The sequence below is a fragment of the Acinonyx jubatus genome, chromosome B3 (genome assembly GCF_027475565.1).
Source record: "Acinonyx jubatus isolate Ajub_Pintada_27869175 chromosome B3, VMU_Ajub_asm_v1.0, whole genome shotgun sequence".
Taxonomy (NCBI): domain Eukaryota; kingdom Metazoa; phylum Chordata; class Mammalia; order Carnivora; family Felidae; genus Acinonyx; species Acinonyx jubatus.
This window is the reverse complement of record NC_069386.1, coordinates 59,089,272-59,117,062: the sequence shown is the minus strand read 5'-3', so window position 1 is coordinate 59,117,062 and position 27,791 is coordinate 59,089,272. Positions and strand designations below refer to the sequence as shown.

At 36.2% G+C, this 27,791-nt stretch overlaps 1 protein-coding gene and 1 long non-coding RNA gene across 2 annotated transcripts in view; one reads left to right on the top strand and one right to left on the bottom strand.

The window, feature by feature from the left end:
* LOC113601798 (uncharacterized) overlaps window positions 1-27,791 on the top strand; it is a 92,232-nt gene that overhangs the window by 20,117 nt on the left and 44,324 nt on the right. The window lies entirely within an intron of this gene.
* The window catches only part of UBR1 (ubiquitin protein ligase E3 component n-recognin 1), a 130,707-nt gene that overhangs the window by 59,525 nt on the left and 43,391 nt on the right, over window positions 1-27,791 (bottom strand). The window contains exons 5-19 of the mRNA XM_015064866.3: window positions 21,470-21,600; window positions 18,437-18,575; window positions 17,420-17,482; window positions 17,049-17,172; window positions 16,180-16,287; window positions 15,444-15,532; window positions 12,855-12,953; window positions 11,719-11,876; window positions 9,175-9,274; window positions 8,446-8,574; window positions 4,866-5,046; window positions 2,449-2,510; window positions 2,058-2,168; window positions 1,281-1,346; window positions 914-1,015 (exon numbers count right to left, since the gene is read on the bottom strand). Of these exons, the coding sequence (XP_014920352.1) occupies window positions 914-1,015; window positions 1,281-1,346; window positions 2,058-2,168; window positions 2,449-2,510; window positions 4,866-5,046; window positions 8,446-8,574; window positions 9,175-9,274; window positions 11,719-11,876; window positions 12,855-12,953; window positions 15,444-15,532; window positions 16,180-16,287; window positions 17,049-17,172; window positions 17,420-17,482; window positions 18,437-18,575; window positions 21,470-21,600 (1,662 nt within the window). The remainder of the gene's footprint in view (window positions 1-913; window positions 1,016-1,280; window positions 1,347-2,057; window positions 2,169-2,448; window positions 2,511-4,865; window positions 5,047-8,445; window positions 8,575-9,174; window positions 9,275-11,718; window positions 11,877-12,854; window positions 12,954-15,443; window positions 15,533-16,179; window positions 16,288-17,048; window positions 17,173-17,419; window positions 17,483-18,436; window positions 18,576-21,469; window positions 21,601-27,791) is intronic.

Below are 27,791 nucleotides of genomic sequence, written 5' to 3'. Positions count from 1 at the left end.
CTACAAAGTACAACAAATTATAAGCTATGAAAAATGTAACAAATACAACAAGTGAAAAATATCCTTATTAAATAAGGAACTTTAACAGAAACTGAAAAAGGGGAAAGGGTTGGAAAGATAATTTACTATCAGAAAGGGGGAAAAAAGGCCAATAATCATGAAAACATGGTCAACCTCAATGCTCATTAAAGAACTACACCTACAAATAAAAGACCACCTTTCACCTACCACATCAACAAAGAGTAAAGATACTAGTGCCACTACAGAGGTACACACTGCTAAGGAGTGTAAATCTGAGTACCTCTTCTGAGAGCAATGTGACAATATGTATTAAAAGTCTTAAGAAAAAGCATACTGTTTTCTCCAGGTAATCCTCTTCTAAAAATTTATCTTAACAAAATAATTAGGCAAGCGTTTAAACCCTGAGGTACACAGATGTTCATAAGACCAAAAAACTAGAAAACCTCTTCAGCAATTAGGGGATCAAAGTATAATGCAATTGTACAGCGCAATACTATATAGCCTTTAAAAATTATGATATAAAAAAAAGTGGTGGTATATTTATTTAAAACTATCACAACATCTCATTAAGCACAGAAAGCAAATAACCAAATAGCACATACAAAATGATCCAATTTTTGTTTTAAAAACAAACAAGACACCAAAACTTAGAAGGTGATCATTTCTAGGAGGCAGTCTTTCATGTGATTTTTCTTCTCCTTTTATTAATCTAAACATTCTAACTTTTTGTAGAGTAAAAAGAATGTGCATATGTAGATATATGTGCATGTTATGTGTATATGTGTGATTTTTGGAAATACACATAAAGAAATAAAAATCCTAAATATGATTAAAATTGTTAACAAAAATACTTCCTTTGGAATTGATACACATGTCAGTTTCTGTTGCTTACCTGGTCTTTTGGGGATATAGTCTTGTTAAAAGCATCAGCAAGTTCATACCTCTGAAGTACCAGTAACAAGAACCTGTTGGGATCCATTAAAGATGCACCAATCTGTGGAAGAAACGCAGCATGACAGTTCCATGTGTATTAAATGAACAAACATTTGTCTCCAGTAGGACTGTCAGAAAGAGTATAAAGTAAGTCTGCAAAAGATAATGTAGTAATCCCTTCCATTTTTTATGATACCCTATTAAGTTTTAACATGAGAAAAATTTAAGTAAATAAAGTTAAAAATAATTACTGTATCTTTTCTCTCCCTCTACAAGGGATCAAAGAAGGTTAAGACATAAGTATCCAAAGTAATTTCAATAGGTACCTGAAGCATAATGATATCTTTATCATACATTTCTTCTCTGCACTTAACATCTTGGTAGTAAAACACCTGTAAAATAAAAGATTGAAGTGGCATGGATTGTTTTATTTCAAACAGAATTCTTAACAAACACTATTCCTAAAACTTTCTCTAAACCAGAAACTCCAAGAACTCCTTAGTGGCAAAAAAAAAAAAAAAAAAAAAGCTGTAAATGTATGAATCACTAAGGGATTCGTGAGATTTTAAAGTAAGGAAATATGGCATGAAAATACTTCCAAGTTTAAAATGCTCTATATTATTACTCTCTCAACATGTGCAACAAAAGAATTTATTTCCTCTGATTTAAAAATCCCCACTTCTATAAAAGTAAACTAATTTCTACAATCAATCATAACACGATTTTTCTCCCAAGTGGTATCTTTACAAGTCCAGTTTCCCCATCTTTTAGGAAAAGCACTTCTCTTTATTTGCTCTAGAACAGAGGGAAAAATTGTTAAAGTGGCCTTCTATTAAGAAAGGTGATGGGAAGACTATAGGTCTCCAGATAAGGAAATCCTCATAATGTTAATGGGCACATTTCTACTGGCTATCACCTAATCTATCTACTCACTAGGAGAAATATCTACATGGTTACTAGAACTTTCATTTCTGAGTTCATATAAGAAAACAGAAAGCAAATAGCAAAATCCAGAGACATAAGGCTAAATTATATAAGAGAAAAAAACCATCAGAAAATTAACACACTCACATTCACATGAATGTGAATAGGCCTTGCCATACCTGGCTAATGAGAGAGAGTCCATTTCTTCGCCACATTTCAGCAACAACCTGGGCAACCAACACCAGACAACGCAAAGGATATTCCACTAGTACCTCTACTTGAAAGTCCTCCTGAAAGAGATGAACAATTTCATTATTTTTCAGAGGGCTTGGATGTGTCTCAAAGTCATGGCACTAGACATTCTTCAGTTTTCTCATCTGTAAAACGGATGGGCTTGAACGAGTTAACTCCAAGTTTTGGTGATTTAGATTTCAATGTACTTATATAGAAACCTAAAATTACTAAATGGGAATTATCCAGGTAGGTTTTAAAATTTTTCTTCCCTCTCATCAACCAAGAGGTGTTTAGAAATAGGGTATAAGTAAATCAGCCCTTAATAGAGTCACTTACAAAAGGCACAAATTCATGTAGTCTTGAAACGGCACCCAGCCTGCTTAAACGCACATGAAGACCTAAAGGTTAAAAAAAAAAAAAAAGAGAGAGAGAGAGAGAGAGAAATGAAAAAGCAATAAACCCAGTTAATTTATCCCTCATTAACTCAAGTTCAGAAACTTATGGTTTAAATACATATTTACTGAGTTTAGAAATGCAAACTTTTGACTTCTAATTTTAAAATACAGTATTAATGTATTTAAGATCCTACATAGTGCAAGGTGTGTTTACACGTTATATAAAAATACTATGCTGCCTCTCAAGACATCCTTATTCTGTTCTTAACTAATCAAAAGAAATGAAAACTAATTTAAGTATTTCTTTTTGTAAAAATAGAAGTGACGTAAAATCACATCAATTATACCATGTGCAAAAACTAAAAATGAATAAAAAACCTAAACATAGGAGCTAAAACTGTAAAACTCTTAGAAGAAAACAGGGAATAGACTTCATGACATTGGATTTGGCAATAATTTCAAAGGATACTATCAACAGAGTGAAAAGGCAATCCAAAGAATGGGAGAAAATATTTGCAGATCATATGTTTGATACATAGCTAATATCCAGAACATACAGAAAGCTCCAACAACTCAACAACAAAATATCTGATTAAAAAATACACAAAGGACTTGAATAGACATTTCTCCAAAGAAGATATAAACATGACTGGCAAGCACAGGAAAAGATGCTCAATAATCACTAATCATTGGAGAAATGCAAATCAAAACCACAATGAACTGGGGTGCCTGGGTGGCTCAGGTGGTTAAGCACCTGACTCTTAGCTTTGGCTCAGGTCATGATCTCATGGTTCATGGGTTCAAGCCCCACATCAGGTTCTGTGCTAACAGTGTGGAGCCTGCTTGGGATTCTCTCTCTCATTGTCCGTCCCTCCCAGGATTATGCTGTCTCTCTCAAAGTAAATAAATGAACTTAAAACAACAACAACAACAACAAAAACAATGAACTACCACTTCACTCATTAGGATGGCTATTAAAAAAAACATACAGGAAAGAAGATGTGTTGGTGAGGATGCAGAAAAAAATGGAACCCTTGTACACTGCTGGTGGGAATGTAAAACGGTGCAGTTGCTATGAAAAAGAGTTTGGTGGTTCCTCAAAAAATTAAAAAGTAGAATTACTTTATGAACCAGCAATTGCACTTACGGTACATACATCAAAGAACTAAGAACAAGGACTCAAACAGATACCTGTACACTCATACTCACAGCAACATTATTCACAACAGCCAAAAGGTAGAAGGAACCCAAGCATCCATTCGTAGGCAAATGGATAAGCAAAAGGTGGTATATACAAACTATGGAATATTATTCAGTCTTAACTAGGAGGGAAATTCTGACACATGCTACAATATGGGTAAACTAAGGATATTGCACTAAGTGAAATAAGCCAGTTATAAAGGATATGTATATGATTTCAGTTAAGTGAGGTACTTATAGGGGTCAAGCATAGAGGTGGAAAGTAGAATGGTGACTTCCAAAGACCGCAGGGAGTGGGGGATTGAGGAGTTATGCTGAACAGGTACAGAATTTCAGTTTGGGAAGATGAAACATATTCTGGAGATGGATGGTGGTTGATGACTGCAGAGCAATATGAATGTACTTAATGCCAGTGAACTATACATTTTAAAATGGTTCAAATGATAAATTTTATGTTATAATTTACCACAATTAAAAATATAAACGTAGAGGCATCTGGCTAGCTCAGTCAGTAGAGCATGCAACCCTTGATCTCAGGGTTATGAGTTCAAGGAAGCATGGAGCTTCCTTATTTTCTAACTAACTAACTAAACAGAAATCTGCTATCAGCATTCTTCAAAAATAAATAAATACATACATACACTTACATACATAAAGTTATTTAAAAAAAAACCTGACAGGACCAATTTACATGGAAATGCAAATCAAAGAATGATTAAAGAGAATCTTACTTCTTTCTTCTAGTGGTGAAAGGAATAACAACAAAGATAACACACTGGTGTAATCTCACAGAGAAGAGGGTTAAAAACCAGTAACAATGTGTGTTAACTATACTTCAGTGAAAAAAAACCCACAAAAACCAGCAACAAGATTTTACCATATTTAAATTGGGGTGGGAGATGAGTTACCAAGTTAATCCTTCAGTGTATATTAAAAGGATTCATTAGTTGACCCAAATAACAAAAGGCCCAGGTAAACAAGCATCCCGAGATCAATGTTCTGGTGACAACTCTTTGAAGGACAGTGACAGTTCTTAACTGCAGTGTGATATGAATATGTTTGTACATAATGAGTACAGAACAAAAACAGAAATAGTTCTACTACTCTGAATATCTAAAAAACAAAGCTAATAGAAAGATGCAAAAAACAAACACTCACCAGCAAGAGTCCTGGAGAGTGGCAGATGTATGCTTACAAGATCTTCAGATACCTTGTATGACTTAGTTTCCAGAGTATGACCCCACAATTGTACTACTGTCTTGCTACTAGATATAAAACTTGTACTGCACCGCATCACAGCTTTGTGACACTCTTTATAAGCCACCAGTAAGAGTTCTTCCTAAAAGGAAATTAAAAATGTACACAGATTAACAAGTTATCTACTTTACCACACCATTCAATAAATATTTAGTAAATATAAGCACAAAATTGTTCCATGTATAGCACAGTTACTTCCACAGCATCTGCAAACTAGTTGGAAGTATAAGACAGAGAGACATACACATACACACACACACACACACACAATATCAAAGTAAAACATTTTAAGTACTATGTAAATTGTACAAACGAATTACTCAGGGAGGAAAAAGAATTACAAACAAATGGGAAGACATTATTTGTGAAAGCAATTTTGAGTGGGGTCTAAAAGAATATGCAGAATTTATGGGGGAAAATGAGGTAACAGTGGTATAATAAGCAGAGATACAAGAGTAAACAGAGAAAAAAGGGGAAGTACAACTCTTGTGCAAGCAGTGTAAAGGAATAAACACTAGATAAATGAAAGGCTTTATGGATGAAATTAATGAGCAGTGCAGCTGGAAATATGCCTTGCCATCAGTATGGGAATATACTGATGGTGTCTGAAGTGTAACAATGTCAACATGCTGCTTCAAGAAGAATTAATGGGTGTCAATGAAGATGACAGACTGGAGAGAGTAATGCTAGGAAACAAGGGAACCAACAGGAAGATTACTATGAAGTCTAAGTCTAAGGTGATAAGGGTCTTAACTAGGATGGGGGCAGTCAGGGAAAAAGAGAATGAACTCACAGGAAATAAGTTAGAATTGTAAAATAAACTTAGGCTAAGGAAAACTCACATCAGGGAGAGAGGAGTCAAACTCACTTTTCAAGACACTGTTTTTCACACTGATTTTATCCTGAGAAACAAATGCTATGGTCCAATAAATTTTGGGAATATTCCACTTAGAAATTAGCACACTGAATAATTTAAAGGGCTTGAGGGGCGCCTGGGTGGCTCAGTCAGTTAGGCATCCGACTTCAGTTCAGGTCATGATCTCGCAGTTCGCAAGTCCAAGCCCCATGTCGGGCTCTGTGCTGACAGCTCAGAGCCTGGAGCCTGCTTCAGATTCTGTGTCTCCCCTTGTCTCTACTCCTCCCCTGCTGGCACTCTGTCTCTCTCCTCTCTCAAAAATAAATAACAACATTAAAAAAATTTTTTTTAACCATAAAGGGTTGGAAAAGTTCAGTGGCATTAGAAAGAAAAATCATACTTGATTTTGTTCAACCTAACATTTCTCAATCTTATGTGAACATAGAACTTTTTCCCCCTGAAAACTCTGCTAACATCTAACACAGAGAATGCAGTGGCTCTGAGATTTTCTGTGTGGATGAATGTATGAATCATAGTGTCATTGTCTTGATATGGCATGAATCACAGCCATACGACTCTGAACGTACCCAATCTCATCTGAATCAGTGTCATTAATTGAAAAATGGAAGTCAAGAAGGGAAAATGTTAAGTTGAAGTAGAAAGAAATGATGACAAACCAATTTAATATATTCTGAATTTGAAATGTAAGTGTAAGATCTAAGCAGGAATGTCTAGCACACAAATAGAATACTATAGCTCCACAGTTTTAAATGAGGTGGTAGAAATGAAAGACCTGTAAGAAAGAGAATATTCAGAATGTATCATTTAGTAGTCAGAAGGAATTGGGAAAAAAAAAAAAAGGCAATCAATGATTGAAATGTTGAATCAGTAACAGAAGTATTATAATAATGTAGACTTGTAAAAATCAAAGGGAAAGAAAGTTTCAAAAAGATTAGGTATTCAAGAGAAAACAATGCTACAGACATTTGCAGGAAAATGGGGACTTAGAGAAGACCCTCTGAATTTGGTTACTATAAAGATCCTCTGAATTTTTTTCAAAAAGCAGTTCCAATCAATTTGTTAAGGGCAGAAGCCAGACCCTAAAGAAGTTTCAGAAGCTAGAGAGATGACAGCAAATATAGATGGCTGCAGAGGGTTTAGCAAATGTCAAGATGAGCAACACATACTCTGACCTCATCTCCAACAACTATGCATGCCTTCCATAAAGGTGATGGTTGCCAAAAAATATGTGCTCTGGCTAGTTGCTGGACAATATTTCCTGTCCTTATTGTTCCACAAAGCTACAGTGCTAGATTAAATTCTATCATGTCTGTATGACTGCCACTCTGAACCTGTGACCAACTGCTGGTGGGGAAGCAGAAGAGAGGAGGAAACAAGAGAGCTCACAGTTCACAGAGGTAGCAGAGACAAGGGGCTTTTACTCTTGTTGATGTTAAGGACAGGTGCGTACTGTGTGTGTAGGCAAGTGAATCAAAGAATGGGAAATACCAGAGGAGACAACTGAGGAAGCCAACTCCAGGAAGAAGTAATGTAGCTCAGGACCAAGAGCCTAGGTAGAGACCTTAGTTTTAGAAAGAAAGGAATGAAAAGAAAGAGACCAATTGTGAAGACACAGAGAAACGTAGTGAATAGATTATGTCATGTCAGCAGCACAGAGAAACTAGGGAAAATGAAAGAATTTGACTCAGATAATGGTGATTTTCTCAAAACAGAAATAAATGAGGTCATCCTTCCCAAAAAGGGAATCTGGGGTAGGACTGTGTGTTTCAAGAGGATTATGGTCTCAAATTATTGTGTAAGGAGATACATTAGCTCTGTATTTGGAAATTAATATTCTTAATGGTTTAACATGTATAACAGAGCTCATGATTGCATAAATATCCACTATTCTCTACTACCAAAGTATTTTAAAGTCCATGTAGTCCTAATTTTCATATTATTAGTATTCATGTCCAAGGAAATAAATGAATACATAAATAAATAAATGTATTTTGTTGTATTGTTTTTAAACATTTTATTTATTTTTGAGAGAGAGAGTACCGGTTGGGGAGAGGCAGATAAAGAGGAATAGACACAGGATCCAAGGCAGGCTCTGCGTTGACAGCAGTGAGCCCAACGCGGGGCTCGAACTCACAAACTATGAGATCATGACCTGAGTCGAAGTTGGATGCTCAACCAAATGAGCCACCCAGGCACCTTTGTTGTATTTTTCAAACCCCACTATTCCCAGAGATAAATCAAACTACCATGGAGCACATTTTTAAATCAAACATAAAAAACTGGATTTTCTTCCTAAATTCAGTAAGACAAGTTCAAATACACAACTATTTAAATAATAAAATCTTATAGCAAGGAAGTCGCTACATAAAACCTTATTACTGATAATCATTAGAGCACCTAAAACCCACTGATCCTGCGGCACGTGGATGGCTTAGTCAATTGAGAGTCCAAGTCTTGATTTTGACTCAGGTCATGATCCCAGGGTCATGGGATCAAGCCCCATGTTGGGCTCCAAGATTTTCTCTCTCTCTCCCCTTTTCCCCAGCTCACACGCTCTCTCTTTCTAAAAAAAAAGCACTGATCTTACTAACAAATTTTACTTACATCACAAGCACACCACTCTTGGAACATGAGTAAAATATTCTTCAATTGCATCTGTATAGCAATGGCAGCCTCCCAGTCAGGATCCACTTCTATGTGTTGCCCAACCTGTCTTCTGATTTCTTCCATTCCCTATAAGAAAAGAGTGATTACACACACACACACACACACACACACACACACACACACAAACTCTCCCTCTCTCTCTCTATATATATATGCATATTACACACATAGGCCCTTTTTCTTCACTCTTCTACTGTCAAAATATGAAATTGTCAGAATTTATAATCATATATGCATAGCTTTTTAACATGGCTATTATACAAGGTCAGAATGCATGGGTTCAAATCCCAGCTCTGTCACTTTCTAGCTGCGTGACCCTGGTCAAATTATTTCTAGACTTCAATTCCCTTATATGTAAAATGAAGATAATAACAGTAGCTACCTCATAAGATTGCTACGATCTCAGGAGAGATAATGCATGTAAAGTGCTTACTACCATATCACAATCAGTAAACATTACTGGTAATAGCAGTAGTTAACTGAAGTATACAGAATTATACCTATTAAATATCTATTAAAGCAGGATCAGTAAAGCAGTGTTTAAATTTTATTTCTACTTTGCTAGATATAGTCTTCCTTACATAACAACCACAATTTGCTTAAAAGAAACAAAAACTGGGGCTAAATTTTTAATATTTATCTTACTGATGAATAGAAATATCATACCTGCATACAGGTAAGAATCTTCAAAAAAGACCGAAAACCTTCAAGGAACTGCATTCTTAATCTTTCTGTCCATACTGTAGGTTTGCTGATCAGGATATACCTATCATTTCAAAAGACAAAGAAATATTTCACTTCCCCATTTTGTGATAATTTTAAGATTTTCAGGGCTAAAGACAATGTTGATTCATCAAAACTATGGATTCTGATTTCTTAAAGTAACAAGAAGCTCTGGGCAGAGCTAGAATTATACAGCAAAATGCGAAGGCTCTAGAGAGGCATATATCAAAGCTAAGCCTGACTTCTCAGAAGTTAGTCTACTTAAGTGAACTTAGAAGCAACCTAGCCTGTCACACCCGGACAGCCACAGTACAGATTTTCCAGGAGCTTAAAATGTGTTATTTTCCCCTTCTCCTTGTCATTATAGATTTCTTGACTTAAGTAAGGATGTTAAGAAGTTGTAATATGCATCAGAAGACTGGAAAACTTTAAAGTAAACTTTCAAACCAGCAACCCTAAAGTTTTAACATACGGCTAAGTATCTAGAGGTGTGTTAACTCTCAATTATTTATTGGAGAGAATAACTAGAGTCAGAAATCCATAAAACAAAATAAAATGTGATAAAACAATGAAGTGATTATGCACAACTTCCCTGGATAAAAAACATAAGTCAGCTACAAGAATATTTCACAGTAATGAGAGCAGCAGTATAGAGACTTCACCTGTACAGTCAAAGAAGGAATAATGAATACTCTGATTTAACACTGATAATTTTAAGTACTGCCATTTGGAATTTTTGTGTATTTTTTGCTTGTTTGTTTTGCATACATGTAATTTATGCATAATTTGTGAAGCACACTGGTAAGTGATGATTCACTACTGAATTCATCTACCATCTCTGTACTGAAGTTGTGATGACATAACAATTTGCTGAACTTTAGAGAAAGATGTAAAATCATATTTAAAAACTGAGAAATCTGAAAAAATCTGGAAACGTCTTCCTTAATAATATCAAGGATCCAATGCATAATTCTAGAAATCTATCAAGTGTATTTTTAAGCAGACTATTTCTAGGTTGTTTGGAAGTATGTTTCCAACTCTCAATGCACTAAATGGTCACTAAAAGTAGACAAAATTAGGGGTGCCTGGGTGGCTCAGTTGGTTAAGCCCCTGACTCTTGATCTCGGCTTAAGTCATAATCTCACAATTCTTGAGATCAAGCCCCGTATAGGGCTCTGCACTGACAGCACAGAACCTGCTTGGGATTCTCTCTCTCCCTCCCCCACTTGCATTCTCTTTCAAAATAATTAAATAAACTTAAAATTTTTTTTTTAAAAAGCAGAGAAATTTAGAATGATTTTTTCCCCTTGGAGATTAGAAACAATTAATCATATATATCCCTTGGAGCACTTTATTTAAACAATGAACTAAATGAAATGCTTTTGTTTTAATATATTCTTAAAATAAAAGATTTTAATATTTTTCTCAAAGTTTATTTTGAGAGAGAGAGACACAGAGAGAGAGAGAGAGAGAGAGCGCGCACAAGCACGAACTTGAGCTGGGAAGGAAGAGAGAGGGAGAGAATCCCAGGCAGTCTCCTTTGTCAGCACAGAGTCCAATGTGGGGCTCAATCTCACAAATTGTGAGATCATGACCTGAGCTGAAATCAAGAGTTGAACCCTTAACCAACTGAACTTCCCAAGCACCCAAAGAAAAGAATTTTTTGAAGCTTATGATTTACTGAATACTTGAAATATCACAACTCTTATAATATTCACCAATTCTAAAATAAATGGAAACTTACTTCTTTTTTTTTAGTATTTATTTATTTTTGAGAGACAGACTGAGACTGCGCAAGCAGGGAAGAGGCAGAGAGAGGAGTCACAGAATCCAAAGCAGGCTCCAGGCTCTGAGCAAGGTGTCAGCACAGAGGCCAACATGGAGCTCTAACCCACAAAGCGTAAGATCATGACCTGAGCTGAAGTCGGATGCTTAACCAACTGAGCCACCCAGACACCCTGAAACTTATTTCCTTTTAAGTCCAATGATCCCAAATGTGATGTTATGTGATTTCAACTTTAGTTTAAAAGGCAACTCTAGCCTCTTCAGCCAAAAAAAAAAAAAAAAACAACAAAAAGTATCAATAGCTTATTTGTATGTATGAAAGGAGTTAAAAAGAAACTCACATCAACAAGATTATCTGAAAACTATGCACAAAGAGACTACAGAAGAGGGACAGAACCAAAGTGCATGAATGAAAGTGAGTGAAAGACATAGTAATTACAATGGAGATACATTCAGTGACCCTGAGAGACCCTACGTTCCTGTAACAGGTCCCTCCTTAATACCTTCCTTATTAACGTGGTTTTAACTCTATAAAAAGCGTTCACTTAAAACAATTATTAACATGACACATTAAAAGTTCTTTGTACTTGCCATAATTATAAGGAGAATTCTAGATAACCAAAAGGATCAGTAGTTTATTTATAAAACGGAATACAAAAGCACACTGTGATTAACAGGTAACTTTTGACTTGAACAACTTACTTTAGATCACATATTACTGCATATACTCTTCCCAATTTGTCCTGGCTATAACCCTGGAAGTTGAATTTATTGTTCCTGTCCAAGTATTCAGGCAAAACTTCTAGCAGAGTTTCAGTAATGACAGAGATAACATTCTGTTCTTCAATAAGATGTCGAGCCTGCAAATATTTCAAGAATATTGTCTTTATAATTAACTCATGATAGTATGGACTTAATTTACTCACGTATTTGGTTGGTCAGTGAGTCATTTTAACTAAATGTTTACTGAGTATCAAACATAACCCTTAGTCTCACAGAAGAGCTATTTCTGAGAAGTTATTTTCTAAAGGTAAAAATTCCTTACTCCCTACTAACTAGAAAACACCTGTTGGACACTCCAAGCCGATCACACAGATTGTCAACATAAATGTTTACCATCAATAATCACATGATGAGCAAAGCAGAACAAACATAGATATACGTCATGACTTCTATCATATTACTATCTATTCCCGCATCTCCCAGTCACTCCTAATCCACTGTCTCCTCTCTACCTTCTTCTCTAGCCTTTGAAATGAGAAGGTAAGAATAGTTAACCAAACCATCCAGAAGAAACAGGAAAAGTAGTACCAAAAAAAAAAAAAAAAAAAAAAAAGCAGATTTTTCCACTTTCCTCCCAAGCCTAAGCAGCACCATATCAGCACCTATCTCATGCAAATGCTTCACAGTCATACTTTCCCCTCCAGCTTTGTTTTATCTTCATCTATCTGCCCCTCCCCACCAAACAATAACTAAAGAACAAAAGAATAGCAAAAAAAAACAAAAACAAAAAAACAAACTCAAAAACAGTTTGGGTATTGAAAAGGCACTCCTCTTAAGTTAGCCTGGTTTCTGAGAAACCAGCTCTTGTCTCCTCTCACAGGGATCAGGATTTTTGGACAGCAGTCATGCTGTCACTCCCACTCCACAAACTACCTTGTCCTCAGGTCCCACTAAAGTATGCAGGTATCAATGAAGTATCATTCAATCTTCCGAATGAAATTAGCCCAAAATAGAGATTTTGACATCGTTTTAATTTGATTTGATACTAAACAGAGTTCTTAAAAAGCAAAACAGGTTTTACTTGGGAAGACTGCAAAGAAATGATCAATACATACCAGAGTAGGAACAGTAAACATCTGAACTGAGAGTGCAGTTACTGAGATACTTCTGTCATGATCATCACTAATATACTCTTTCTGCAGCTGTTTATAATACTGAAAGATATAATAAATGGAGAATCAATTCTAAATTACTGAAAACTTTTAAAATCCCAATTTTAATACATGCTATAGATGTTTCTATGTATATGTGTACTATAATTCCTATTTCTTTTTTTTTAAGATTTTTTTTAAAAAAAGTTATCTCTACATCCAACATGGGGCTTGAACTTATAACCCCGAGATCAAGAGTTGCATACGCTACTAAGCCAGTCAGACACCCCTATAATTGCTATTTCTTAGAAAAAGACAATACAGTGAATGAAATATAATAATTTTTTTTTACACTTATTTTTGAGAGACAGAGAGACAGAGCATGAGCGGGGGAGGGGCAGAGAGAGAGGGAGACTCAGAATTCAAAGCAGGCTCCAGGCTCTGAGCTGTCAGCACAGAGCCCAACATGGGGCTCGAACTCACAAACCACAAGATCACGACCTGAGCCGAAGTCAGACGCTCAACCGACTGAGCCACCCAGGCGCCCTGAATGAAATATATTAGAAAAATAACAAACAGGGGTGCCTGGGTGGCTCAGTTCGGTTAAGCATGTGTCTTCTGCTCAGGTCATGATCTCATGGTTCATGAGTCTGAACCCCACATCAGGCTCTGTATTGACAGCTTGGAGCCTGGGGCCTGCTTTGGATTCTCTGTCTCCCTCTCTCTGCCCCTCCCCTGCTTACGCTCTGTCTCTCCCCCATCTCTCTCAAAAACAAGTAACATTGAGGTGCCTGCGTGGCTCAGTTGGTTGGGCATCTGACTTCGGCTCAGGTCATGATCTCACGGTTTGTAGGTTCAAGCCCCACATCAGGCTGTGTGCTGGCAGCTCAGAGCCTGGAGCCTGCTTCGGATTGTGTCTCCTTCTTTCTCTGCCCCTCCCCAACTCATGCCCTCTCCCTGTCTCTCTCAAAAATAAATAAACATTAAAAAAACAGTTTAAAAAATAAACATTAAAAACAATCTTTTAATATTAAAAAAAAAGAAAAATAACAAACAAAAGACCAAACATGAATTCAGTTACCCAATCTCGCAGAGCTGGAAGTGTTAACTATAAAATGTATAAAAAGCCAAAAACCAACACACACACACACACACACACACACACACACACACACATTAAAAAAAAAATCACAGAGAAGTGCACTGGTACAGTATATCCTTTCTCTAAACAGAGCCTGGGACAACCTTTAACAGATTCTATCCCAATGGTATAGGGCAGAGGCAATATTCAAATTATTTAAAAACTGATATGACCTAGTAAACCCATCAGATTCATTCCAGCCTTAAGCAAAATGAATGCCAGCTGCAGATAACTTCTCAACTATACTAGCTGAAAATCAAACCTAATATACTGGGAGAACAAAAATAATACATCCAGTCATGTATCAAGCATCATGTTAGATCCTTGAACCACATATTTAATTTTATCCACTAGAATTTCTACAAAGTAACTGTGGTCAAAAAAACAAAATTTAAATAGGAGAACTGTTTTCATATAAGAAAAAAAAACTCATTTCAGATCACATATATGGTCCAATATTCTATCTCTTGAAGAGTTTTAGAAGAATACAGTTAATAGCTTGAGTTGTTATCATCTTTCAGGAAATGGAATGTCTCAGTTACTTTTAACAATCTACTCCTAAAATCCAGAGAGTGCAGGTCTCTTGTCCCACAGTATCATTTGCTTTCAACTGTCATTATTTCACTCTCTGCTTCTAGTTCCATCCTGGATCCAGCCTTTTAAGTTTTATAGAACTGCCTACAACCCAAAATCAGAAGAAACCAACAAGTATTCACCGGATACTTTTTAAAAACTATTTTATTAATTATTATCATTTTTTAAAGTAGGTTTCACACCCAACATGGGACTTGAATTCACAACCCTAAGATCAAGAGTCACATGCTCTACTAACTGAGCCAGCCAGGCGCCCCTTGGATATACCTTTGTATGAGGCAAAGTGGAAGATTCAAAAAGTCTGTTATGTATTATCTTGCAATGCAACTTGAGAGATAAACCCCTCTGCCCAAAAATACATAAATAAAACAATGTAAGGGATATACAATAGATTAATAAAACAAAAAGCTGTAAGTTTTATCTTTATGTTTTAGCCTCATTAAGTATAACTCTTGCCTGTTTAATTCCCTTTAGCATGCATATCTATTCCTTTTCGATACTGTGCCTTTCAGCTAGTCACTTCTTGTAATAATTTTATTTGTTATAAGACAGACAAATGATCAGGAAGAATGAATGCATGTGTAAATGTGGTAACCTCCAAATGCTCTGCCCAGGCAAATAATAGATCTTTTTCCACCTATCTCCTCTTCTAGACTACTGCTTCCATACTATCAAATGTGAAAAAAAAAAAAAAATGAGCCTTTGACAAATCACAAAATTAAATTCTAAATTCAAAATTATCCCCTTTGTTTCTACAACTCTCTTTACAAAATGTTTTTCTTTTTCTATTACTGATATGTATTTTAAAGACCAATTACCTTCACAAATTCCATAGCAAAGAATTTTTTGTATTCCATCTCCATAAAAAAACTGCTGAAGATCAATTCATGAAGTATCTTACGGGCACCTGCAGATAATTTTGGGGGGAAGTGTAAGAGAATCACCAAGGCAAAAAAAAAAAAAATGCCAGCTATACGAGGTGGCAGAATATTATAAAAAAATTAACATACTAATAGACCTAAAGGAATCAAATATGAGTAGTATTTATTACATTAACATTTAATTATATTAATACTTAATACTTAAAATATTTACATATGTGCATTTTCCCTCTCATTCTGCCCCTCCACTTTACCTTACTTCATTCTACCTCATCCAAACTTTCTCTATTCCTTTTTATTCCATTTCACTCAAAATTACTCTTACTCTGTGTCTTCCCTTCTCTATCCCCTTTAGCCTTCTTTCTCACCTTTCACTTTTTGTTCTACATTTGTATTGTAAAAATAAAAATGAACATAGCGTTAATAATGGCACCACTACATGAATATATACTCTTAAGTCTTCTTTATTGGCCCTGACTAAACAAAATGGCACTATAATTAAAAGGCAACATCCCCAGGTTTTAACACAGAAGAATACATACTGATTGGTTAACTTTCCTTTAAAATATAATATCTTATCAATCAAGATCACTGATTTAATAAACAAAAAAGATTATAGCTCTACTTTAAGGTCATGCTTCATGCCAAGCAGCATAAGCAAAGACCTACCTACCTTTATAAAGCTTTGCATCCCAAAGCATTAACCTGCTTATGAGACAGGGATTCTCAGAGCCAGGTTCTTCTCTAAGGCATGCTTGGCAAAAGATCTGTCTAAAGTCACCTATAAACGAAAGAAGTCAGGTAACTTTTATTCTCGCAATATTTCTCCCACAAGTACATTTCCTACAATAACATGAAAAAAATTAACATTACTTTTCCCACAGTCTGATATCAAGAATTCTATCAATATAAAAGAATCGAAAGCTTTACAAAGTATTAGCTATGGCACTTGAAAAGCAATTCTGGGGGCGCCTGGGTGGCTCAGTTGGTTGAGCATCCGACTTTGGCTCAGGTCATGATCTCACAGTTCGTGAGTTCGAGCCCCGCGTTGGGCTCTGTGCTGACAGCTCAGAGCCTGGAGCCTGCTTCCGATTCTGTGCCTCCCCTCTCTCTGCCCCTCCCCTGCTCATGCTCTGTCTCTCTGTCTCAAAAATAAATAAAACATTTAAAAAAATTTAAAAAAAAAAAAGAAAAGCAATTCTGAAAATTAATCAAAATGTACAAGCCAAAAAAATTTTTTTATTTTATACTCAATGACATTTTTTTAAGTTTATTTATTTATTTTGAGAGAGAGAAAGTGGGAGAGGGGAAGTAGGAGAGAGGGATAGAGGATCCAAATCCATCAGGCTCTGTGCCAACAGCAAAGAGCACGATGCAGGGCTCAAACCCACAAATTGCAAGATGATGACCAGAGCCGAAGTCAGACGCCTAACTGACTGAGCCACCGAGGTGACCCGGTATACTCAAAGACATTTTAAACTTTGTGGCTATTTCAAAAACCAGTAGTTTATGAGAAATAAGAAAAACAGGTAATACGCTTACTTGAATAGCTCATAATTTTGTTCATCCAGGAGCCAAGACGCAAAGCAAATTTCTGGTGAGCCATAACCTCAGAGTGTAATACTTCTACGTGAAGTGGATGTTGAGAGACATTTTCTGAATGACTCTACAAATGAAAAAAGTATTTAAAACAAAACAAAAAACTAGTTTTAGAATTTTTATCTTGTTTTAACGAAGTAATCTATTTTTCAAAAAAAACATGACACTTATAGCTTCAAATCTCTGGGACTAAATGGCCCAATCCTATCTTTACTTAGGATGCCAAACCACTTCAACATTGTAATTGTTCTACTTTGGCTCTTGTAATGTGAATTCCTCTTAAAATTCTCCTTCATCCTAATTCAGAAAATTACCTTTATATCTTCCTTTGCTTCCTGACAAGCAGCAAAAGCACCTGCTTTGACAGCCCGACGACCCTAATTATAAACAAACATGAGAATTCAGTAGTAGAATGATAATCCCAATCAATAAGTAATGTATAGCCCAAAGGCCTAATGAGCTCTGAATTATTAATTATGTGCCAACTGCCTAAAAGTCGTAAGATGGACAATACTTGGATGATAAACCTAAATGTTTAACACATTTATGAAGCTTCAGAACTTTTGATACTGCTCGTAGAGAATATACTTTAGGATGCTGGATTTTCTCCTTGGCAATAGTATCAGTTCTTTACTTATTATAGTGTATTCCATTCCTATCCAAGAATAACTTAGGTTTTTACTGAACTCCTGCTATGTATTTTAAATACTTTTCATGAATGAACTTACAAATTCCTTAACATGTGTTCCATAACACACTTGTGATCCACTAGTGGGTTACAGGTGTGACCAGGGTATTGATTCCTCAAGCCCTAGATCACTACACTTACTAATGCCACACTGCTTCTTCCACTATATTACACTCCTCTCATGGACAGGGATTAGGTTAATAATACTTTTTTACTTGGAAAGACATTTTACTTTGGAAAGATATTTTTAAAAAGCAGAACCACAGAATCAGTATTACGCTATAAATAGTTGTAATAACATTAAAAAATGTCAAAATTCATACATTCATGCACTCCATAAATTATGGAATGCTATTTCAATAAATTATAGAAACAGACTAAAGCTGACAGTCTTAACTACTTTTTGCCAGAATATTCAATAACTTTCTAATTATTTAGAATGAAAGAGGAAAGGTAATAGTTATCTACAATTATGATACACAGAAAAATCAAGTTTTAACCAATTTACCTAGGACTTAAGAAATAAAGAAAGGGGATGACTGTTCCCAACACAATACTAAAGAGCACTCAGCAAGAGTTCAGTCAACACCTGATTCTCAGGAAGCTGACTTAAGAGAGCACAATTCAAATGAAGCTCACGAACCTCTTTGTCTATGGCAGTGGTGTGCAACTGGGCCTCTGCAAGCTCACAGTCAAGAGCCCTTTGTAGACTGTATATGACATGGTCATATGAATGGTGTTCATCATTGAAAAGGACACAATAGTATCTTTCATTTTTCTCCCTGTTAAAAAAAGAAAAAAGAAGATATATTAAAAAAAAAATTTTTTTTACATTTTATTTATTTTTGATAGAGAGAGACAGAGCAGAAGTGGGGGAGGGGCAGAGAGAGAGGGAGACATAGAATACAAAGCAGGCTCCAGGCTCTGAGCTGTCAGCACAGAGCACAGAGCCCGATGCGGGGCTTTAACTCACAAACCGCGCTATCATGACCTGAGCCGAAGTTGGACGCTCAACCGACTGAGCAACCCAGGCACCCCCAAAAAAGATATGTTCAGATACTGAAACAAATAAAGGAAGACGTGAAAAATAGGCTAAGGTAATATACAACATCTGCAACAAAGCACCACCATGTAGTTTCTTATGAGAAAGTACCACTGTAATAACTGATACAGGAGATTATTTCAAGTGGTACAGTGCCATGAAATTTTTAAAACCCTGAATAAAAGCACTACTGTCTCCATTTTTAAAAATTATTTCCAGGTGTGAATGATTACTTTCAGTTTAGTGGGAATATGTCTTTAATACTACTTACTCTTAACTCTTGCTAATCTCCTACTGTGGCAAAGGGAGACAGCCTTGGGCTCAGGACCTTCAAGCAGGCAATGATAAATAGTAAATAACTAATACTTAGTTTTTATTGAATTTATTCTTACTTTTACCTTATATTTAATTAATAAATTAATTCATTTTTTAAAGTTTATTTTTATTTGGCGGGGGGGGGGGGGATGCACAAAGTGAGGGAGAGAGAGAATCCCAAGCAGGCTCCCTGCTGTCAGCATGCTGACAAGACCTGAGCTGAAACCAAGAGTCGGATGCTTAACTGACTGAGCCACCCAGGCGTCCCACCTTCTATTTAAGTTTTATAGAACATTTAATAAAAATGTGAACAAAAAAAAGGTGTATAGATTTAAAGTGCTAGCACTACCATTTGACTGAGGGACCTTAAGTTGCTTAAGCTTTTAATCTTGCTGAGATGACAAAGCCTCTTCTATCTTTAAAAGAATATTAACAGGGGAGCCTGGGTGGCTCAATCAGTTAAGTGTCACACTCTTGGTTTTGGCTCAGGTCATGATCTCACAGTTTCAGGAGTTCACGCCCCAAGTTTGGCTCTCCACTGGCAGTGTGGGGCCTGCTTGGAATTCTCTCTCCCTCTCTCTCTGCCCCTCCCCTGCTCATGCTGTCTCTGTCTCTCTCAAAATAAATAAATAAAATTTAAGAAAAAAATTTAAAAAGAGTATAATAACCCATTTACAACAACATGGAAGGAACTAGAATGTATTATGCTAAGCGAAATAAGTCAGAGAAAGACAAATATACGATTTCATTCATGAAATTTAGGAAACAAAACAGATGAAAATAGGGGAAGGGAAGGAAAAATAAGATAAAAAGAGAGGCAAACCATAAGAAACTCTTAAATAGAACTGAGGGTTGCTGGAGGGGTGTGGGATAGGCTAAATGGGTGATGGGCATTAAGGAGGGCACTTGTTAGGATGACCACTGGGTGTAAGGGATGAATCTCTAAATTCTACTCCTTAAACCATTATTACACTGTATGTTAACTAACTTGGATTTAAATTTAAAAAATAAATTAATTTTAAAAAGACACACATTGCTACTCAAAAAAAAAGAAAAATCAGCAACAAAAATAAAAAGAGTATAATATCTACATTCAAGAATGGTGTAAGGATCTTATAAAAATGTGAAAACACAAATGTCAAATGTTATTATCAGTTTTAAACAGTTTATAATATGCTTTTACCATACACTCAGTAGATTCCATAACTCTAAGAGGAAAATTTTCTCAGGCCTCTTAGAGCTCAGGAAACAAGTTCAAAAAGACTTCTCCAGGGGTGCCTGGCTGGATCAGTCAGTAGACTCTTGTCTCAGGGTCATGAGTTCAAGCCCTGAGTATAGAGCTTACTTTAAAAATAAATAAATAAAAGACTTCTCTATGGTCACAATGCCAATAAAACCATGAGAAGGCCTCAAACTCAGGTCTATGAATCTAAAGTCTGGTGCTACACCATATACATACTAAAAGCTCATGCAACCCTCCCTTTTCAGGCAGGCAGAACACTAGTATTGTTTACCAACACAAAGTTTCTTAAAAGGTTTCACTGACATTATTACCTATCTGAAATTAAAGCCTTTGTGAATGCAATCTCTGATGACCTTTATTTCCCCAAGCATTTTATGGCCCAGCAAGAGTCAAAACAATATATGTAATGTCTTTATAAATTAGAATTTTTAGTTCTCTCTCCTCCTAAAATAAAACAAACAAACCCCAATAAACTCAAAGAACAATGGTATTTAAATTTATAATGCAATTTTGTGAAACCCCAGTATTACACAGATACAAAAATTCCCACAAGGCCCAAACCATATTTTCAATATCAGGTCTGGAATTCTCTTGTGGATTTGTAAGGTAAGAGCAAATATTACTGAAAGACTCACCGCTGTTAGAAAGTGCTGGGTTTTAGTTTAAAAATCTTAAATCCTTCTAACTGAAATAATCCTAGGTATCAAAGCACATGGCAAAGAGCTATCTCCTCATTCCTACCACAAACCTCTAGGGAAATCTGGAGGTTGGTCTAGGGCAGGATCAAACTGGGCAATTTACTTCTCAGTTTAACTGGGATGAGAAGCTGCCAGATCATTTAGAACAAGACCCCCAAAATGCTTTTCCTTCTTTTGGTTTAACTTCTGTTTAGTGCTAAAACAGAACATCTCATATAAATGGAAATTTTGGAAGTATTCCCCATAAGATAATTTTCCACAAAATTTTCATAATGCTGATAAGCAGTAAATAACAGCAACAAAAACATTTTTCTAACATTTATTATGCAGTATCAATAATCATTGCTAAAACTTCTCCCTTTTGAAAAATGTCCCTACCTTCTCTGGAGTTCAGGAGGCAGTTCTTTCTCCTCTTCCCATATAGTCATTTCTACAATGTATTTTATCACTGAAGGGAATATTTTCCGGGCTTGGGCAATTACCTCTTCATTCAATGGGCAACGTAAACTCTGTAAGAAAGTATAAAAAAAAAAACACAAAAAAAACCCAGAATTACCAACACTGAGAAAATATTATTAATTTAGAAATATTTTAATGATTTCATTACACCATCCTTCAGGAATGAATTCAAGTTGAGCTCAAGAGGGTTGCTATTCACATCAGATTCACTTAATTCCTTGTGGCCAACTTAGTGCTACAGATAGAAAAGGAGGGGAGTGGGATCTTAGAAAAAGAAAAAGAAAAGGAGACAGAACCACAGAGTCCCCTTCTGAGGGATGCTCTCCCTTATGAATGTTCTCTGCCTTTCTGAGTAGCCTAATTATGGTAATATCAAAGAACATTTGGTTATCTCTTAAAGCTCACAAAAAACTTATTTATTTCAACTGAACCTCATAGCCACTCTGTAAGACAGGCAGAGATAGGCATTGAAAGGATAAGGTGGGGCAGGGGGCGCCTGGGTGTCCCAGTCGCTTAAGCATCCGATTTCAGCGTAGGTCATGATCTCGTGGTTCGTAGGTTCGAGCCCCACACTGGGCTCTGTGCTGAGCTCTCAGAGCTTGGAGGCTGCTTCATGTGTCTCTCTCTCTCTGCCCCTTCCCCACTCATGCTCTGTCTCTCTGTCTCTCTCTCAAAAATAAATAAACATTAAAAAAAATGTTTAATAAAGGGTAAGGAACCCTTCTAAGGTAAAAGAGGCTATAAATAGCAGAAGACTAAAACCTGAGTCTTTGACTTCTAAAAAAAACAATGTTCTTTTTATTACAGACCACCACGTCCTTAACAAAACGCTTGTTGAAACGAATCAGCTAAAAAATGCATTCAGATGCTCTGTATCACAAGCCATGACAGAAATACAAATCAAAACCACAATGAAGGGTGCCTGCGTGGATCAGTTGGTTAAGCACGGACTCCTGATTTAGGCTCAGGTCATGAGGTCATGGTTCGTGAGACTGAGCCCACATCAGGCTCTGGGCTGACAGTGCGGTGCCTGCTTGGGATTCTCTTCTCTCTGTCTCTCTCTGTCTCTCTCTCTCAAAATAACTAAATAAACATGAAAAAAAGCCCACAATGAGATACTTCTTCACACTGCTACAGTGACAATAATAAAAAAGACAGACAATAACAAGCACTGGCTAGGATGTAGAGGAATTTGAACCCTTACACACTCCTGGAGGGAATGTGAAATGGTACAGTCAATTTGAAAAACAGTCTGACAGATGCTCTAAATATTTAGCATAGTTATATGACCCAGCAATTACATTCTACATATCTATCCAAGATAAACAAAAATACCTCTGGAATAAAAACGTATACACAAATATTCATAGCATCTTTATTCATAATAGCCAAAAAGTGGAAACAACCCCAACGTCCACCAACCGTTGAATGGATAAATAAAATGTGAATATTTATACAACATAATATAATTTGGCCATGAGAAGGAATGAAGTAAATGGTACAACATGGATGAACCTTGAAAACATTATGCTGGTGAAAAAAGCCAATCACAAAAGAACATATAGTGTATGATCACATTTATATAAAATGTCTAGAATAGGCAAATCTATAGAGACAGAAAGTAAAACAGTGGTTGCCTAAAGCTGATGAGTCTGGAAGAAATAGAGAGTGACTGCTGATGGGTACAGGGTTTCTTTTGGGGGTGATGAAAAGCTTCTATAATTGAGGTGATGGTTGAACAACTCTGTAAATATACCAAAAAGCGCTGAATTGTACACTTTAATTTGTTGACTTGTACACTTTAAATGGGTGAATCTTTAAATATGGCATGCAATTTTTAAATATGGCAACTCAACAGGCTGTTTAAACAAAAGAGTAAACAGGAAAAAATACAGGAGCTCTTTAAGACTAAAAAAAAATCCCGTAGAAATTCAGGATAAGATTTTAATATTAAATTTTAACCTATCTGCTGCTGACTGTTCTAATGAACTGTATTTTACTCTGTGTTCAGAATAAAATCTTAACCTATGCATTTTTACTCTTTTACACCAATTTTTTCTCACTCCCCAATGCTTTATAATTTCAATTTTTACCTTCTTTTCAATATGTCACCTTCTCTTAGGAGATTTTGCTCAGAATCATTTACCAGAGAGAGAAACAAAGAGAGTCAAAGTACTAAGACCAATACTGGTCCACTACATTCCTCTTTCTTATATTTTTTTTAGCTCAATATATCCTTTTGAATTCTTAAAAACAAACAAAAAAAAAACCTAGTCTGAGGTGAACGGTTAAAAGAATCAACTCATGGGGTGCCTTGGTGGCTCGGTCAGTTAAGCGTCCTAGTCTTGATTTTGGCCCAGGTCATGATCTCACAGTTTGTGGATTTGGGCTCCATCTCTGTCAGGCTCTGCACTGATATCACGGAGCCTACCTGGGATTCTCTTGCTCTCCCTCTCTCTAACCCTTCCCTGCTTGCACATGTGCTCTCTCGCTCTCTCTCTCTCTCTTTCAAAATAAACAAATAAATAATATATTATATAATATATAATAATACGATAATATATTATTTATTATAATATATAATATATTAATATTTTATATATGTATATATTTATATTATATATATGTTTACATATATATGTATAAACAACTCATTATTTCTATACCATATCATTCAGAGTTCTTTAGAAGAGGTCTGGTAAATATATAAGAAACTTTCAATCAAAGCATCTAAAGCTTAGAAAATAAGAAGGTCGGGGGGTGCCTGGGTGGCTCAGTCGGTTGAGCATCCAACTTCGGCTCAGGTCATGAACTCACAGTCTGTGAGTTCAAGCCCTGAGTCAGGCTCTGTGCTGACAACTCAGAGCATGGAGCCTGCTTCAGATTCTCTGTCTCCCTCTCTCTCTGCCCCTCCCTCACTCATGCTCTGTCTCTCTCTCTCTGCCAAAAATAAACAAACTTTTTTTTAAAATTTAAAAAAAAAGAAAGAAAATAAGAAGGTCAATGAGAGGAAACAAAAGGGCTGTAATGTAAACAGAAAGAAAAAAAAAACAAACCAACCTTAAGTGCAGGACTTGAGAGAAACTGCTTTCACATATACCAGAAAGCAGCTTCTCTTCAAAAGACATTGCCAAATGCTGGATGACTGACTGATTAGTATCAGCCAGATCTGATTACACTTGGTAAATCCCCACTATGGCTAGCACAATGCAACGCACCTGGTAGAGTACGGATTCCGTTCACCAAAGCAGAGATGAAACAAAATGCTATGTACACAGGGCTGTTTGTGTTGAGTGAATTGATTAGTTATGTGCTAGTCATAGGTACCTTTCTCTCACCTCCAGATAATGACTTAGTTCCAAAATAACCAAATTTACCTTTAGGATAAGCCTAAATGACCAATCACCTTTTCAATCAAATTCTAAATCCAGAGAAATCCAAGATCAGTTTAGTTCATAACTAAATTCAGTATTCTGAGGCAATATGATTCAAGAAAACCCCAACAGACTGGAAATCCATGAGGCAGAGGAAGGGAAGCTAGTTTTGTAAACTCAGTGAGTCAACTTAACTCCCAAGGATTCTTTGGTATTTAAAAAGCAAAGACAGGAGTGCCTGGGTGGCTCAGTCAGTTAAGCATCCAACTTCAGTTCAGGTCATGATCTGGCAGTTCGTGAGTTCGAGCCTCACATTGGGCTCTGTGCTGACAGCTCAGAGCCTGGAGTCTGCTTCAGATTCTGTGTCTCCTTCTCTCTGCACCTCCCCCACTCATGCTCTGTCTCTCTCTCTCAAAAATAAATAAAAATGTTAAAACAAAACAAAACTTAAGGGGCACCTCAGTGGCTCAGTAAGTTAAGCATCTGACTTGAGCTCAGGTCATGATCTTGCAGTTCGTGAATTCAAGCCCTGCGTCGGGCTCTGTGCTGACAGCTCAGAGCCTAAACCTGCTTCAGATTCTGTGTCTCCCTCTCTCTCTGTCCCTCCTCCACTCACACTCTGTCTCTCAAAAATAAACATTAAAAAAATTTTTTTTTAATTTAAAATGCAAAGACAGTTTTTCCAGAATAAAATTACTTTCTGACTTTATTTCAAGACATTTCAGTATTCTTTCAAAAATATTAGAAGAGGAAAGTGAAATAATCAGAATTAAGAATATCTGTTAAGGGGCACCTGGGTGGCGCAGTCGGTTAAGCATCCGAATTCAGCCAGGTCACGATCTCGCGGCCGTGAGTTCGAGCCCCGCATCGGGCTCTGGGCTGATGGCTCGGAGCCTGGAGCCTGTTTCCGATTCTGTGTCTCCCTCTCTCTCTGCCCCTCCCCCGTTCATGCTCTGTCTCTCTCTGTCCCAAAGATAAATAAAAAACGTTGAAAAAAAAATTTTTTTTAAATAAAAAAAAAAAGAATATCTGTTAAAACAAAAATGAGAATAAATTTGAAAGAGTTAAATGGTATTTCAGGTAATAGACATTTGATAATATTTAATCAAGTAACAGGTACTTGATAAATATTTGTTAAATGAAGGAATGGCCATCTGAGATCAGGGCAAGTAAACGAGGAAGAGAGGAGAGGCAATCTAAACATCAAGTGCTGAATAATAAAGTAAATGGGGGAAAGTGGTAACAATTGGTGAATGGATATGAATGTTCTTTGTACTCTTTTTATTTTTATAGCTTTTCATAAATTTGAAATTAAATTCAAGGTTTTAAAAACCGTGCTGGATCCCAGAATCTAAAGATCTGAATTTTATGTCCAACTTTGCCACTGGCCAGATCTGCAAACCTGAGCAAGCCACTTAACTTTACTGAGGGTGTGTTTCTCCTTCCATAAAATGGAGCTACTATATAAGTACCTCATAAAGTAGTAATGGAAGATAAACTGATAATAATGCCTGTGAAAGATCTCTGTTAAATCTAAAATATACAAATATGAGGTATTATTAGTATCAGAAGTAAGAACAGGTAATGGAAAAAGTAGTCGGAGCTGTAATAACACTAATGATGATGATAGCTAACATTTACTGGGCCCTTACAATATGCCAGGCATATTCTAAGGCTAAGCACTTTACCTGTATTATCTCATTTAATCCTCATAGCCCTGTGAGGCAGATGGTATTATCTCCCAGTTAGAGATAAACTGAAAGGTAGACAGGTTAAATAACTCTGCCAAAGTCACAGAGCTAATTAGTCAGGTTACAAAGCAAACCAAGGATACCTGTTCTAGAGCCCTTCACGTTGTGCTCTAATGCTTCTACTCAAGAGAAGAGAACACATTTTATTTCTCAAGATATAATTCCATTTCTTTACATTTTGGGTTTCATAAAATAGGGTATACTACACACATGAGTGGTCAGCACAAATATACAGAATACCAGGGGTTTCTTACTGATAGATCATTATACTTTATGACATATTGCAGTGTTTTTTCCAGTACGTCATTATTTCCTCCTAACAAGTTTATAATTTCTTTTCTAAAAAATATTTTAGGGGTGCCTGGGTGGCTCAGCTGGTTAAGCATCTGACTCTTGATTTCGGCTCAGGTCATGATCTCCCAAATTGTGAGATCAAGTCCCACGTCAGGCTCTGCACTGGCAGCGCAGGGCCTGCTTGGGATTCTCTCTCCTTCCTGCTCTCTCTGCCCCTCCCCCATGCACTTTCATGTGCTCTCTCTCTCGAAAATGAATTGACTTGAAAAAATAAAAATAAAAAATAAAAAAGCTTTTAAAAATCCTTGATAGTTTGGAATTTATCTGATCAAGTTTTTTCTATTTTTTTCCTCAAATGGGTCGTCAGTTACATAGCACCACCAACCAGAAATTCTGTCTATACTACCAATTTGGGTTTATATACTCTTTTCTATTCCATTATCTGCTGTCTGCTCCTATAGCAAGAGTCACATTGTTTGGATTACTAGAGCTCTTTAACACATTTTAAATCTGTTAGACCTATTCACACTCCTAACTCTTCATTTCAGCTTTTCCTGACAAATTTCACAAACTATTTTTCCAGAAGAACTTTTGACTACTTTGTCAAGTTCCAAAAGAGTATTTGGCTGGGGATATATTGACTTTGTGGATTAATTCTAGAAAAAGTTTTATCTTTGTAATACTGAATCTTCCAATCTAAGAATGAAGTTTGTCTTCTGATTTTTTTTTTTCTTTCATGCCTATCAGAGTACAGTTTTCAAGTTTTTTAAAAATACAGCTGGTAGAGGGGTACCTGAGTGGCTCAGTCAGTTGGATGTCTGA